General features: G+C 52.0%; 5 protein-coding genes across 5 annotated transcripts; 2 read left to right on the plus strand and 3 right to left on the minus strand.

Moving 5' to 3' along the window:
- Window positions 1-5,864: 5,864 nt before the first annotated feature.
- Window positions 5,865-6,605, minus strand: PG994_011672 (uncharacterized protein; the record flags this gene model as incomplete). Its single annotated transcript, XM_066863081.1, has 1 exon — window positions 5,865-6,605. One exon carries the CDS (start codon window positions 6,603-6,605, stop codon window positions 5,865-5,867), a length of 741 nt encoding a protein of 246 aa, XP_066712191.1.
- Window positions 6,606-7,277: 672 nt separating this feature from the next.
- PG994_011673 (uncharacterized protein) lies at window positions 7,278-9,139 on the minus strand (the record flags this gene model as incomplete). Its single annotated transcript, XM_066863082.1, has 3 exons — window positions 7,278-7,667; window positions 7,772-8,939; window positions 9,000-9,139. The coding sequence occupies 3 exons, from the start codon at window positions 9,137-9,139 to the stop codon at window positions 7,278-7,280; spliced, it is 1,698 nt and encodes a 565-aa protein (XP_066712192.1).
- A 564-nt stretch (window positions 9,140-9,703) lies between these two features.
- On the plus strand, window positions 9,704-11,356 carry PG994_011674 (Rad9-domain-containing protein; the record flags this gene model as incomplete). The annotated part of the gene is made up of 7 exons (XM_066863083.1): window positions 9,704-9,817; window positions 9,883-10,020; window positions 10,091-10,238; window positions 10,291-10,509; window positions 10,560-10,946; window positions 11,042-11,136; window positions 11,189-11,356. 7 exons carry the CDS (start codon window positions 9,704-9,706, stop codon window positions 11,354-11,356), a joined length of 1,269 nt encoding a protein of 422 aa, XP_066712193.1.
- A 136-nt stretch (window positions 11,357-11,492) lies between these two features.
- On the minus strand, window positions 11,493-12,680 carry PG994_011675 (alpha-tubulin suppressor; the record flags this gene model as incomplete). Its single annotated transcript, XM_066863084.1, has 1 exon — window positions 11,493-12,680. The coding sequence occupies one exon, from the start codon at window positions 12,678-12,680 to the stop codon at window positions 11,493-11,495; it is 1,188 nt and encodes a 395-aa protein (XP_066712194.1).
- A 490-nt stretch (window positions 12,681-13,170) lies between these two features.
- On the plus strand, window positions 13,171-15,009 carry PG994_011676 (prephenate dehydrogenase; the record flags this gene model as incomplete). The annotated part of the gene is made up of 5 exons (XM_066863085.1): window positions 13,171-13,286; window positions 13,627-13,687; window positions 13,741-13,852; window positions 13,917-14,065; window positions 14,122-15,009. 5 exons carry the CDS (start codon window positions 13,171-13,173, stop codon window positions 15,007-15,009), a joined length of 1,326 nt encoding a protein of 441 aa, XP_066712195.1.
- Between the last annotated feature and the right edge of the window lie 446 nt (window positions 15,010-15,455).

A 15,455-nucleotide genomic window follows, 5' to 3' on the forward strand; every position in this document is an offset into this window, starting at 1 on the left:
AGAGTCGTGGGTAAGGGGCGGCCTCAGTATCAAGCATAAGCTGATGGTATAAAAGAATGTAGTGAGTTGTCCGGGAGGAGAAACTCGTTTGGTAAGAGGTCTTGCAAACAGACAGTTTGGCGCGTCCAGGTGGGAAAAGAGAACCAGCTCTCAGTGTTATAGACCGGAGGGGTTTAATAATGTCTGTAGAGAGGCAGGGAAGAAAGGAGCGACTAGCAACTTGGATAGTGTCGGTGGCATACGAGGGGTGGACAAGGCGAAAAGGGGAGCAACAGGTAAGATACATGAGGGGCAGTGCAGGACCCCCGGTGATATAAAAGAAAGTACAGAGCTCGAATAGGCATCATCCATGATCTAGTGTGATAACCCAGTACGGCAGGCTGGGTCTTGTTCGGAACGTCGGTAGGAGCTAAGCCGGCGTCCTTGATACAAACTTGGCCCTGGCCAGCAGACTCCAGAGGGGAGACTGGTGTACGAGAACAGGCTTGGCTCGCTGAAAAGAGCCAGACAGGATAACATGGGCCAGGGGCATATGCAAGGATTTGCACTACAGGGGCCACTCGGTAGGTTACATCTCTCCGTCGATGATGTGTCGAAAGAACAAGATGGTATGGGGTAAGCCGCCAGGTACAGAACACCGCGTAGTCCCGAACCGGTTAGGGGGCTAATATAATGGCCGGGCCTGCCCCAGTTTAAGAGACGAACATGGGTCGATTTCTTCTTCGGGATAATCGAGACATGGGGCCCTCGAGGGGCCCTAAGCACTAGCGAAAGCGGCCCTAGGAGAATAACATGATTTGAATAGGCCATCTCAGATATCGAGGTCGCTGAGGGCCAGCACTAGTGCAACAGAAGCGAGAGGAAACGGAAACGGACTCTCGCGAGAACCGCGACTGGTCGGCCGACCCATCCCATGTCGATGTTTTCCAGTGGAGTCAGAGATCCGAGGAGGTGGCTTGTCTCGAATGTCATCCAACTCTCGCTCTCGACGAGGGTGGCAGGACGGGACGAGCGAGCGACCAGATCAAGATGAAGACCGCTTGGCCGGATGGGAAAGCAACTCTATGACGGAAGCAGCGGGCTCGTGAGGTCTGAAAATAGCAAGTCCAGAGCAGAGTTTTTCTGCACACAGCCTCGAGGGTCACCAGGGCAAGTTGGTCGGTGTCGTATGACACGGCCACGATACAAGATTTCGACCGGATAGGTCGATCTGGAGAAGGGACAAGTTTCTTGTGCGGGTAGCATGTAGCAACTCGACGGGTACCTAGCCTGAACAGGCCTGGCTGAGCAGGGGCTGAACTACCAGACGAATGCCGTCGACGAGGTTACGGTATCAACAGACTACCTGTTTGAGCCGCACGACGGAGGCGGCATACTCGTTGGGATGGGAATGGTAGTACTAGGGGAAACCTCGCCAGAGGTACAGCCGCAGTCCTGACGTACTAAGTAGGGGCGGTCATATCCGAGCCAGCTAAAAGGAAGTCCCGAGTGTGCTCGAGTATATTAAACCAGGGTACTTTTCTTTCACGCAGGTTGGAATAAGTAAGTACTTGGTAATCAGCGGGGGCAGCCGAGCATGCCCAGGACAGAGAAATGCTAGAAATCACAGAGAGAGGTTCGGGATGGCAGATGAATGTGCCATCTGAGGTCGTGTGTTCCGGCACGGTGCCTGGCTGGTTTGTTGAATCCAATCCAACTTTGATTTGGTTGACTCGTTTTGTGATTCTCCCATCCACTGATCCGTCGGCCATGGAACAAAAAAAAAGAAGTTCTGGCGCAACGGAATTTCCTGAGGTTGTGGTTGACAGGTTCCCTAGCAGCATTAGATTAGGACTACAGTACCCGTTCAGAAGTATTAAGCCCCCCTCCACTGTTTCCCGAAAATTCAAATAGTTAGACGGGAATCTAGCTTCATATAGTATATTTCAAGCCGAAAATTACTTTGATAGGCTTAGATTCACCGTCTGACTATTTGACTTTTTGGAACAGTGGGGGGGGCTTAATACTTCTGAACGGTAACTGTAGATGGGCAAGAGCCGACAGGGATGCCCGAGTTTCAGGATCGGGCTCTGAGACACGCTGTGGAACCCCTGCGTCCATCTCTTGACCAGTCAGCCCATTTACATCGTGAACCCCACAACTCAACCTCAAACGCGTCGTCGTCGTCTTCTGTGCTTCTTTTTTCTTCTTCGTCTTCCTACATACCCTCGCTTCTGCGCAATGGGTAGGTATAGATAAAGCAACCACGGCTGTAACTAGCGCGGGCTCCGTTTGTTACTGCAGCATATTTAGCCTCCATATGGAGTACCTGGAACGCGATAGGGCCCGATGCAGTCCACTAATAGGCCGGCTGTTAGCTGTTTGCTGCTACCTGCTACCTGCTACCTGCTACCTGCTTTCTTCCACTTCCTACTGTGCGCAGTGTGCAGTGCGCAGAGTCAGCAAAAACTAATAATAAATATAATACCAAAGCTTCTAATATACCCCCCTTATACACCTGCTATTCGTCAAACGATGCTGCCAATGAGATCGCGAGCCCCGGGTTCTGCTCTGTAATGTTTCTCTCGACCGGGGAAGTCGAAAGGAGGTATGCATGCTGCGTTTTCGACCCGAAGCCGCCACTATGTAGGCAAGTATGCTACCACTACCAATACCACTACCACTAGCCACTCCGCCCTTTGATCCTTCCTTGTTATGTTATTTCCAGCTGCTTTGGACGGTTGCCGGTCTTGTAAGTTACTAACATTAGGCTAGCCCCTGGAAAGAAAGGCGGTTTCTCCCACACGCGATGGTATGTGGGCTGCTTCAGTTGCGTCAGCGCCCGATGCTTATTATCTTCAGGTGGGCGCCAGCTGAGCCGGCTAAATCCACTGCAACGGCAACCGTGCTTCGTTTCTTGCGTCTCTGCTAGAGAAGAACCAAGTTTGCGATTGATAATGGATCGGATAAGGCTTTCGCATACTCCAAAAACTTGACCGGGCTTTGCCAGGCGTGCGGATGGGTGTTGTTGCGCTGTCTATTGCTAGTAGTTAGTAGTGCGTGCACACCTCACACACTCAGGCGTATATCCACATAGCCGGTGCCCATAATACTACATTATGTGCTCTGGGATAAAGTAAAAGTGAGGCAGGGATAAGGCCCAGAACGTTTGACCATAATCCTTGCCGACCTAGACGTCTGCCAGACTGGACAGACGAAAACGGCCTTCACCAACAGTTACAGGGCAGGAAGAGCTTCTGGGAAGAGGGCCCATGTCGGACATGGTTTGGCGCCAGACACAGCGATCCATGATTGCCATTCCATCTGGCCCACTGGGTCAACACAACAGATGGCGCTCGGCTTGACAACCTGCCCAGAAAATGTTCCCTTGGGCAAAAATGTCATGGGACGTTTGGTTTGGTAATCCGGAAGCCGGATAAAAACGCTGTCAGAGATTCCCTGGCGCCCAGTTGCACTGTGCTGCTTGCTGCTGGTGTTGTTCGTTTTAAGCTTCTTCTACTGTACGTACACTCGCCAATACTAGCGTGTCATTGAGCCTGTGAAAGGTTGACAGCCGCATCTTACCACCTTGTTTCAGTCATCATCGAAGCGAGGCCGTTCCCGCCCTCTGCTTAGTTGACAGGTCCGGCGCAGCTACGAAGGTGATTGCCCTTCTGCAGTGGACAGTCCTGCGGAATTCCTGCGAAATCTCTGACGGCAGTCACCGTCTTGTCTCCCCAACGTGACTCAATTGGTCTTCGACGTCGTTGTTTTCTATCGGCAGTGAGTGGGTGCTCCATCTGCTGCGAGGATATCCTGTGCAAGCCAGAGCCAGCTGTCAGTCTTTGCCACTGATCTGGGTGGGTGGCCTTGGTCACGATCCGACTCCGACTATAAGAGACGGCCATTAAGAGATAAAGCTCGAGGATCAGTAGCGGTACACGAGCCTATTCGCTATCTGTCTATCGATAATGGTGACACCCGTGCTTTTGGTAGGTATAATAAGATGCGAGATATTAATAGCAGACTTTTCCGATTCTGGGTATTATTATGTGCACACAAGCTAAATAAAAGAAACGTTCGGTCGAGGATGGCTTCCTGCAGCAGTCACAATCGATCATCCGATGCGCTGGTAAAGGGCTGAAATTGGACAGATATTACACGTCATGCATTTCTACTCAACTGGGTATGCGAGTCGTGTTGTTGTTACTTCCGCCAGCTCCCGCCGCGTAGCGCCCAGACCGTGACATCCATATCGATCGCATGGTGTGTACCTGCAGCCGTAGTTTTGTCAGCCGCCCGAGGCCCCGAACCCTCCCAACGATCGTTCTTCTGGCCATCCATCCGATGGTTGCGCATGTACAGTCCATTTTCGGTAGTCCATATCCCAGCTTCCAATCCCAGTCCCAGGTTGCACGCAGTTGGCAGCAGGCAGGAGGGCAGCAAGGCAGCACCCATTCCCCCCCTTCCAACAATCCTACATGTTACGAATCAAAAAAGTCAAATATAGTAATTCTTGTGTAGTATACTGAGATATAGTAGGTAGACTACCGAGGCCACCTGCCGCCTTAGGAAGTGCCGGACACATTTGCTTGGGGTTCCACTGGGGCAGCAGTAGTAGTCGCTGGCTTCAGAGCCTGATTTGGGGCCAAGGTCTCAGATACATGCCTATTTCTTCCCAACAACGACGGCGTGTGTACGAGTCACGTACAGCGCTCGTCTGCTTAAAACAGAAAGGCTCGGCCGTGCAGTCGTCAACTCCGTTAGATCTTTTGGCGGCTTGGGTTAGTGAGACCGAGCCCTGGTAGCCTGGTGGCCTTTTCCTTTTCGTTCGAAACTTCGATGAGTTGTTCTGTGGGGGCTGCTAGAGGAGGCCAAAGTGCAACGGCCCCGGCTGATATGTAAAAATATGACTGCTGCATCTGGGAACTGGCTATCTCGGCCTAGTGGGTGGTGGGCACGGCACAGCCCAGGCGACTGCTTCCCCGACAGGGCAGGCTTGCTGCGCATGAAGTTTGCTGACGTTTTGGGAAATTATCGCAATGCTGTCGTGTTGGTCCGGCATGGTCCCCATCATCTTAAGACGACATCTTATGGAGATCTCCGGCCAATGACGACGCAATCCCAGCTGCCCAGGCCGTGCCCGAGGTCCCCTCGGAAGATCCTATCATGCATCACTCGCCTTCCTTCCCACAATACCACCTGTATCACTTACTGACTGCTGCGAAAAGGAACAAGGACGACATGTCAAATTAAATTTTGGAGACTGAAAAGACAAAAACAGAAAACACTGCCAGGTCCTGAACAAATCAAGGAATTTACATCGGGAACAATGGACGAAAACGGAAGAAGAAAGCAAGCTTGGGGCAGTCCACTATAGTATTAACTGGCCTTGTGTTATTATGCCTATGCGATGCTTGCAGGCTTGAACCCACTAGAAGTTCCGGCGAGAGAGTACGCCTCCTGTTTGTCAGATCTAGGTGGAACAATATTCGGGTCGTTTTATCTCGGATCGATCTGTTTGATATTTAGCTGCATCATAAATAGCCTCAAAGCTAGAAAGTCCACGTCTCTGGCAGAGGCTGCCTCCCGGGGGCCGGAAAGCTAGTGAGGTGCGGGACTGACGATAACTGCGTTATAATAACTTATGTTACTGGCACTATATTTGAAGGCGAGCAGCCTCTTGGGATGAACCTGCCTCATTCCCATATTCAGGACAATCGGCCGAACTGGAGGTGTGGTCCCTGTGGTCCCGTTGCGGCGAAGTCGCCAGATCGACCACGGATGAACCACACCCTACGGGCTGGCACGACATCGCAATTTGTGAACATAACCGACTCCATAACAGTTCACATCACGTCGGGTCCATGCGTCGCCTCGCTGCTCTAGTCCTTGTTGACTCGCTTCCAGACCTCGTTCTCCGCGGCGGCCAGCTTTTCTCCTGCTCCTGCGGCCCATTTCTTCGCTGTACCCCATATGCCCTCTTCCTCCGTACCATCCTGCTGCCGGCGATTTGCGGACTCGTTCCGGGCTATAGCCTGCCTCTGGTATTGGTCCAGCCCCGCAGCATTGACGTTCTGGTGGTATCCCGGCGGGTGGTCCAGACTACTCTGGGCGCCGCCCTGACCGACGATCCCGGTAGGCGCCTGAGCGTACGCCGAGGAGGGTGCAGAGGCCGTGGCGGTTCCCAGTTGTTGCGTTGGGTATGCCATGGTGGGTGGCGGGATCGCCATCTGTTGCGGGTAAGGTGCTGACGCAGCCTGTGATGTGGTGGGCGGTGGTGGTACATATTTTTCACCCGCCTTTGGAGGGGGCGGCAGATGACTCGTCGCCCCCGCCAGCGTCGGGGCCGCACCAGGCTGAGGAGCCGGAGGACCTTGGGTTCCCAATGGCTGAGTGGGAGTGGCCTGCAGAGGTGGTGCTTGCGCTTGGGGTGTCATGGTCTGGATTGGAAGAGACGGGGCTGCTCCCGGTTGTGCCTGGGGGTATGACGATTGAGACGTCGTGGTGGCTGTTGGGACAGTCTCTTTCTTGCTTCCAGATGCATCAGGCGCCGCAGTGTGGGGAGTGATGCCTTCAGGCTTCGAAGCAACTGGGCTATTTGTGTAGACTGGGATTGGTGCCATGATTGATAGATACAACAGCTATCGTGGGGAGGAAGTAAACCTGGTCGTAGTGCCTTGAGCGCGAATGTGTGTGTCCCAAAAGAGGTTTAGTAAACACAAGAGCCGCTATGACGATCAACTAGCACGAGTCGCCAAATTGAGTCGGCAGGGGCGTAAATATCGATTGGTGATGGTTGATGGCGAGTAGATGAATGTCGTGGTCTTGTTGTTGACTTCGTTGTTGTCAGGTGGGCAGCTGAGTGACGGAATGCAGTGGCGACGTCATCAGTGTCACCTGACAAAGAACATTGAATTTATCAGATCAATTGTTTCCTTCAACAGAACACCAAAAAAAGACGACTGCCTAGGATACTACTGAAAGATCTAGTGGACTGCTAACGTACAGTTGTATACCTACTTAGGTAAGAATCATTAGGGATTTGATCCTTTCAGTGATCCATTCTCCCAGGAGCCATTAGACATCAAAGTGATGTTGATTTGACGTATTGGTATACCATACCGAATACCAATGCCACTAGGAACTATTGGTGCGTTTGGCCTCTGGGGAGAACATAGGGTTTATTGGTACATGCAATGCAGTCTACTTGTATGTCCAATGCCAGTACAGTTCATTCGTCCTGGCCTTCACCCTCTCGCTAGCGTACCTGATGAATCTGGACCATGGATACAGTTCTATTCTGAATCACCCGTAAAGTCACTCTCGTGCGCCTCATCTGGGTCTCGATCATAATTAATGTTTATGACTCCTTCCAGAACCGTACTGAAGTACTCAGATAGCCATGCTTGCTGCTCATGACTCAGCATGTGTCTGGCTGCCTGCATCAAGATATCAACCCGCACATTCCGATGTCGGTCGGGATGTGCACCGAGCTTCAAGGCAAACGCCTTCAATCCTTCGTAGGTGAAATAGGTTGTAGCATTGATGTCGAGGTCTTTCAGGTAGGAAAGACCGACCAACGTATCGAGAATTGTATCGTCCATGTTCTCGCCTCCGAATTTGAGGTCGACAAGAGCTGGAAGTGCTTTGACAAACTGACGGATCTCGTGCTGCTGTACAGAAGACTAGTTGTGTATATTAGCACTTGAACCAGGAGATGTTCAAGGACCAATGCGCAAAACAGATAAGAATCATTTAGCGCCCTGGTTGAGCGAAGTAGGAGACATACCTGTATCAAGTTCAAGGTCTTCAACCCTCGTAGAGTGCATATAACACCTGCCAAAGGCGTAGTATCATCAACAACCAATCCATCCATGTAGCCATCCTGCCCCCCGAGCGTGAGCGTCTCCAATGAAGTCTGATGACCAAGGGCTTCCCAAGTACTAGAGTCTTCAGCTTTGCCCTGTGAGGCGAAATTCTGCAGTGAAAGAGAATTGAGTTTGATGTCGTCGGTAAGAAGCACGTCTTTCACTATAAGCAGGGAATCCCTGACGTTTGAAAAAGTCAGGGAAGTAAGACTCTTGCAACTCTGAATCCAGTTGGTAATCTCTTTCAGAAGGCCGTCGCTAAAGGTGCGCAAGTCGATCTGGTCATGACGGAGGTTCTCAATGCTGAGACTCTCCAGATATTTGCACCCAGGCAGCATGTTGAGGCACTTCATCGCTTCCGCTGATAAACTGCCAAGATTTAGGTATCGCAGTGTCTCGGCATGCGCATTCAGAGCGGTGATGGCCTTTTCGCTTAGACCATTCATGCTAATGACCTCGAACCGTTTCAGGCTGTTGGACCTGAGAGTCTGAAGAAAGACTGCCATATCCTCATCTGCAGTTGGTTTGCTGAAGGATAGGCAAGTGAGCTCGGAGAAGTTCGGACAACACTGCTGGATCGCGCTTGCTGCCTCAACCCCAAGTGCAGAACCATCCTGGATTCTCAAGGATGCTAGGGTACCGAGTCTTGCAACCCAACTTGGTAACAGGTCAACTGGGATGTAGTTGCTTTCAACATGTGCCAAGGCAACAGCCTTCTCGACCTCGTCCGCAACGTCCTTGATGTACTTGGTGATGGCATCTCCGCATTTCAATATGGTCTTCTGGAAGTCCATATTGCCAATCAGCTTCCTTGTGCGAAGTTTCCTGGTTAGTTGACCCTCGCGAAGGACCAGGAATCCATCCATGCCGACCTCGGCGTCGAACAACCATTGGAGGGTATCCTCATCTCGGTTGTAGTTGATGTCTTCCAGCAGCTGTCCATAGTTACTCAACGACAAAGCCCGAATGAAGGCGCAATAAGGGTAGGCTGTCTGTCCCAGGCTGGAACGAATCAGCGATCTCCACAGGACTGCCCAGCTCTTTCTGTTCGAGTGTTGGCCCGTAAACACGGGGGAGTATTCATAGATGCTGAACTGTCAAAATTAGTGGTCCTTCTAGTAGTGGCTTGTGGAAGAGGCAAATGCATACCTGTACAACTGCTCCAACGCGACACTTGCAGTTCTACGGCTCACGAGCGAAACTTGGAGCAGCGTTGCAAGATCGTGCCGATGAGCCAGCTCCTCACACAGCAGTAAAATGATATCCTGGGGAAGTGCCGAAGGCGCCATTTCATCGTCTGTCCCAAGGTTGTTTCCAAGGAGGCTTGATCTACAACCGAGTCACAAACACCGTTCAATGTTGTAGAAGTATAAGAACAAATAACCCAACAGGTTCTACCGAGCCCAGACGTGTGTTACACAGCTGGGGGATGTTGATTCTGACCAAGTACATCGAGTTGATGTCATAGCTGCATTGATACTGTGTGGGCCCCCAAGCGTCAGCTATTCAGCAGTTCTTGTGAGCTTAGATAAGCTTATGTACAGTACTCACACTGTACCCGCGACGCGTCCCTACCGTCCTTCTGAAGCGCGTTTGGACTTAATTGATTGTGCTAGGCAACCGCAGTAGTGGCACTTAGGAAAGTAAAATGTACTCCGTACAAAGCACCTTATTTACCTAAGGTACGGATGGAAGTCAACGCCTTCGTGTGGGATTTGATAGCCAAAGATTAACCCAGTAGGATGTAGAAAAAGAAAGCGACAAACAATCCCTTGTGTCAAAACTCACAGCCTAGAACAACATCCTCGTGAGAAGCATTGGTTCGACTTGTTGTGAATCGGCGGTGTGCTACGATGGTGTTACTTCGGTTCACATTGAGCGAGGAAGGCGTCAACGCTCTACGTGATGCACTGGCCTGTCTGAACAAATTCAGTGACGAAGTCTCACTTGAGGCCAAGAGGGATAAGGTGTGTTTGATCGAGAGTCTCGCATTTCTACCGAACCTCCAGAAGCTGACTCGGAGTTCTCCTAGTTGGTTTTCACTGCACTGAACTCATCCAAGTCCGCATACGCTGCCTTCTCTTTCATCACGAACAGATTCTTTTCGAAATACCAATATGAGGGCGTAGCTCAAAACCGCGAGAAGTTCTTCTGCAAGCTCTACAATAGGGTAAGATAAATTTGTCTTCTTTTTCTCGGCCAGCACTCTTGCAAAAGTCCAGTTCTAAAGTCCTATCCAGGCCTTGTTATCCTTGTTCCGTGCTCGCACCGGAGACTCTCTACACGATCCTGAGAAGGGTGGTTCTGTCATTGAGAGATGCGATGTCGCCGTTGAAGACGAAGCCGGGAAGAAAAGCAGATTCATCGTCAAGATCGCTTGCAGAAATGGTGAGATTCGTTCCAGCGACTCGTCCTGTGCACTGGCTTACATCGTTCTTAGGCATGACGACGAAGTACCGACTGCCGTTCGAAGTGAGCCCACCTGTTCATGCCAAGTTTGACAAGGATGAAGCAATTCATTCGTGGACCATTTCGTCTCGAACGTTGCGACAACTCATGGACCACTTTGGACCCGGCATAGAATATTTGGATATTCACTCCGAAGATGACTCGACGGTCAACTTTACCTGTTTCACTGAGAAGGTGGCCAGCGGTGATGGTGAGTCTCCAAGACGACATCCCGGTACATCTTACTTATACTCCAAACAGAAGTGTTAAAGAAGCCACTGCACACGTCCATCGCCGTCGAGAAGGAAGAGTTTGATAGTTTCGATGTTTCCGAAGACAAACTGCATATTGTCGTCAGTGTCAAAGATTTTCGTGCCATCACACAGCATGCAGCGTTTCTTGGGAGCGAGGTATCTGCTCAGTATTCCATGCCGTCGCGTCCAATGCAAATACGCTACGATGGCGATGGAGTGAAGTGCGAATTCCTTCTTATGACAGTTGGAGAGCGAGGAGCGCCAGGCCAGCGAACGAAGAAGACTCGAGCAGGGGCAAGGTCTGCACCCCGAGCCCAGCAACTCGAGGCTGCTACTAGTAGGGCAACCTCCAATGCACCTACGCCTGCTCCTCGGCCCACGCCCGCAACAAGACGTGAGCAAATGCCGTCACTGCGGCCAACGGCGCCCGTCAAAGCCAAAGACCCCCTCCGGCCACTCTTGATCATGAGTCTCTTTTCGTACCTCAAGATGACGACTACCAGTGGGAGCCAGTCCGAATGAATGAGGACGAGGATGAAGAAGAGGGAGATGCCAGACTTGAATGGGATGCTAGTGACCGACCCGTAAGTACTGACTAAGTCAACCCATTATTGAATTGATCGCTGACAAACTCAGAATCCATCTGCAGTAAAGATGAGCTCGGTAATCGCCAATCAAACTGCGCAACGCAGAGGCCCCGGCCCCGGCCCCGATAACAGCGTAGAGCCAGACCAAGCCTTGTCATATCTCGAACCAACTCAGCGTCTTTCACAGGCTCGACAGTTTGGCCTATTTAATGATTGAGCCATGTTGTTGTCCTGTGGCTTTATGTTTTCAGACATTGGCTTGTTACTTGGGCTTCCCGCATTCGATTTAAAAATAGCCGCCGTGGTCCCTCCGACTATCTGGTTGATCGGTTGTGCAACTACCTACGAGCTTATTATGGTCCCCGCGAATTTTGGAGTTGTTGTGGAGGACGCCTGTTGACCTCAGAGGTGCAAGCCCTCTGCGTGTATGTAGACCCAGCTAGTTGCACATCCTGCTCCAATCGCTGTAATTTGAGAACCTCCAGGGAGAAAATCCCCTGACGCAATGACATTCCATCGCCCCTTGACAACCCCCGATGGGCCATCTCTCTGTGGTCCGCAGTTCCCGTGTTCTCCCCATCCCAGGAGATAACCTCGTTGCTATCAGTTACCGCGACTGAGTGCTCGCTCCCCGCGACGAATTTCGTAATTTTAGGCAGATACGACGGAGGCAATTGACCGTGCTCATCACGCCCCCAGGCTGTAAGAGTACCGTCTTCCCCGAGGACGAAGATATCACCCCAGCCTCCATCCACCGTATTCCATCTGGGTGTTTCTGACGGTGCCTTGGATTTTAAGCCCCATTTGTCTGGTCCTAACACTAAAACTCTTCCTTCCGTGGATTCCCCGAAGAGACAGGTGGTGTATTGTCCGCACACGGCATTGACGACTTTAAAGTCTACGCCGCTGCTACTTCCGATCTTACATGGAGCACAGTTGATTATTGGTGCCGGTGGTGCTCCGTCATCAAGCGCGACTGCTTGACCTAGTTGGCCTTTCCTGCCGTTGCCCCACCCATATGCGTCCCCATTATCCAGCACAGCAACGATATGTGCCATGCCGCTTACAAGATGCGTGACCTCGGTGCCTTCGGGAGGGAAACCCGGTATCAGCTTGGGCTCCACGATTCCGCTGGCCTCAAAACCCAGCTGCCCCTGTTCGCCGGTCCCACAGCTGTACACTTTGCGGGCCTTTCCCTGCTCATCTCTCACAACGCAAGTGGTGCTGTCCCAGGTGCAGGCGATATGTGCAATAGGCCCAAGAGTTTCCGACTCGGCAAGGATCAGTTCCTCAAACTGGGCATTGTCCGCAGTTGATATGGTGGTGATCCCGCAGGCTCCTTTGGATGAGTCGCCGCTCCAGTAGGCCTTGCCGGACTCGGTGAGAATGACCGTGTGGTTCCCACCTGCGGAGATTTTGACGATGGGCTCTGATGGTGGCTCACAGTGGAAGAGAACTGGTTTCGGCACCGATACGTCCTCTTTGTGTCCAATACCCAACTGTCCCGACCCATTCGAGCCGAGAGCAAATAAGCCAGCCATGCTGCTAGAGGCCGTGTTTGAATATCAAAATCAATGCCGATAAGAGAGGAGCAGAGATGAAGGGTGTCCGAATATTTGTGATAGCAGAACTCTTTACAAATTCCAATGCAGAGCCGTCGTCGGGTATGGGCAGATACCTATGTAAGAGGTACCTGGATTAGGTACCCGTCATTGAACGGAGCTGGATGCCGCAGTTCTTCCGAATGTTCGAGCCCCACCCAACCGGTGAGTCCCGCCCAAAGCTAGAAATTTTGACACTTCAAAAAGGCTTGGAATTTTCTGCTCTTCCCGACTCTTCACCTTTTCTTCCTCATTCCTCCTTCTCAAACACTTCTCCAAAGTGCCCGCCTTTGATACACCAGTAAGGTTGCGGCGCTCTAAAAGAATGTGAGATTCGATGCTTCAATCAAGAACTTGATTCTGATATTGTTGCATACGCTACGGTGACCTTTTCGCACACCAACCAGCAACTTTCCCTCGACGTCTGAAAATGGCGACTACGAAAGCTGAGGTGCCGTCAGACATGGCGAGCTTCACTGTGGGAATAATAGGCATGGGCGACATGGGCAAGATGTATGCTCGGAGGCTCAGTGATGCTGGCTGGAGGTAACGCTCGCCCTACCCTGTGGTGGTGATTCTCTGTTTTTTCAGCGCAGCGGAAGGACCTCCGAGAAGCACGTTTGGTAAGTCTACACAATTCCCTTCTTTCCCTCCCCATTGCAATGATGACTTGAGTGCATTTGGCTCGAGCATTGTCGGCAGCTGGGCGGATCAGCCATTCTGGCCCCGTCTAAGTTGTTGGCTTTCCATGATGTAAATTCTCAGCTACCTTAATTTTTTCTTGTCTGAAGCAAAGCAAACCCCCAAAACCTGCTAGGAATGCTCTTCTGGCCTCATTGCTAACGCGCATTCTCCTGCAGGCTAATGATCACGTACTACCGACCAGAATCGTTGCATGCGATAGAGAAGAATTCTACGAGACGTTGAAGGAGGAGTTTGCCAGCAGGGTACATTATCCAATAGTAATATCATCTCAGAATTATGCTGAGAGACTGTCCAGAACAATGTCCAAATCTTGCGTAATGGCCATCTCGTATCCAGAACCAGCGACTACATTATTTACAGCGTAGAGGCTGCTGCCATTGATCGTGTCGTCGCGCAATACGGCCCATGTAAGACCGCACCTTGTACTGTTCGCTTTATCGCACAACTCATCCTAAGCAATGCCATGACTAGCTACGAAGCTCGGTGCCATTGTAGGAGGCCAGACCTCTTGTAAAGATCCCGAGATCAAGGCATTCGAGGCCCGCCTACCCGAAGACGTCGACATCGTATCCTGCCACTCGCTTCATGGCCCACGTGTCGATCCTCGGGATCAACCGCTAGTATGACCCCTGCATACCGCCTTCGTTTGCGTAGCTAAGCGACGACATCTCAACAGGTCATCATCAAACATCGAAGCTCGCCCGCCTCGGCCCAGAAGGTCGAAACCATCCTTAGTTGCCTCAACAGCAAGATCGTCTACCTGACTGCCCACGAGCATGACCGCATCACGGCCGACACGCAGGCTGTCACGCACGCCGCCTTTCTGTCCATGGGCAAGGCTTGGCATGCATCTCAGGAGTTCCCCTGGGAGGGTGCTCGTTATGTGGGCGGTATTGAGAACGTCAAGATCAACCTCATGCTGCGCATCTACAGTCAGAAGTGGCACGTCTACGCCGGCCTCGCCATTCTCAACCCGGAGGCGCGCAAGCAGATCGCCCAGTACGCCGAGAGCACCACGGACCTGTACAAGCTGATGTTGGGGGGTCACCTCGAGGAGCTGCGGGCGCGCGTCTACAACGCGCGCGACCGCGTCTTCGGGCACGCGGGCGAGGTGCGCTGGGAGGCCGAGCCGCTGCTGCGCGACGAGGTGCTCGACCAGTTCAGCCTCGGCAAGATGCCCGAGTCCCTGCTGCCCAACAACCACCTGTCGCTGCTGGCCATGGTGGACTGCTGGTCGGCGCTGGGCATCGTGCCGTACGACCACATGATCTGCTCGACGCCGCTCTTCCGCCTCTGGTTGGGGGTCACCGAGACCCTCTTCCGCAATGAGCAGCGCCTCGACGAGGCCATCCGCGTCGCCATCGACGACAACACCTTCCGCAGCGACGACCTCGAGTTCACCTTCGCCGCCCGCGGCTGGGCCGAGTGCGTCTCCCTCGGCCACTTCGAGACGTGGCGCGAGCGCTTCCAGGCCACGGCGGCCTTCTTCGAGCCCCGGATCGCCGAGGCCATGGAGGTCGGCAACGCCATGGTCAAGGCCGTGTTGGAGAGCACGAAGAAATAGGCGCGTTCAAGAAATTGGTTACTTGACTCGGAAGGTCTGTTACGTGATTATTTCCACATTCATAACGATAAACGACCATAGGTGAAACGAGATACTGAAAAGGAGGGAAAGGGAGGAACAACACCAAAAGACCTTCACTCGGCCTATATAACAAGTAAGCGGAGGGGTTTCCCGGCACGCGGGTCCTTCTATACATAACCATCGGGATCACGCGGTTTGTTTTCAGTCAGGATTGGTCAATTGTGCAAAATATGAAAGCTCAGAGTTTTCTGTGGTACCATTTATCTACACTCCCATTCAAGATATGGACATACAGGGGAATGAAAAAAAAATTGTCGTAGCACAACCGGGAGCGTACCAAAAGCGCAAGCCAAAAAGGGGTGTTCCTGTACGAAGGTAGAGAAGTGAAAATTCGCAAAAGTCTGGGTAGGGGTTCGTTTTGTTTC

This window comes from Apiospora phragmitis, assembly GCF_038363925.1.
Source record: "Apiospora phragmitis strain CBS 135458 chromosome Unknown utg000010l:1.0-9815664.0:1.0-9183399.0, whole genome shotgun sequence".
Lineage (NCBI taxonomy): Eukaryota > Fungi > Ascomycota > Sordariomycetes > Amphisphaeriales > Apiosporaceae > Apiospora > Apiospora phragmitis.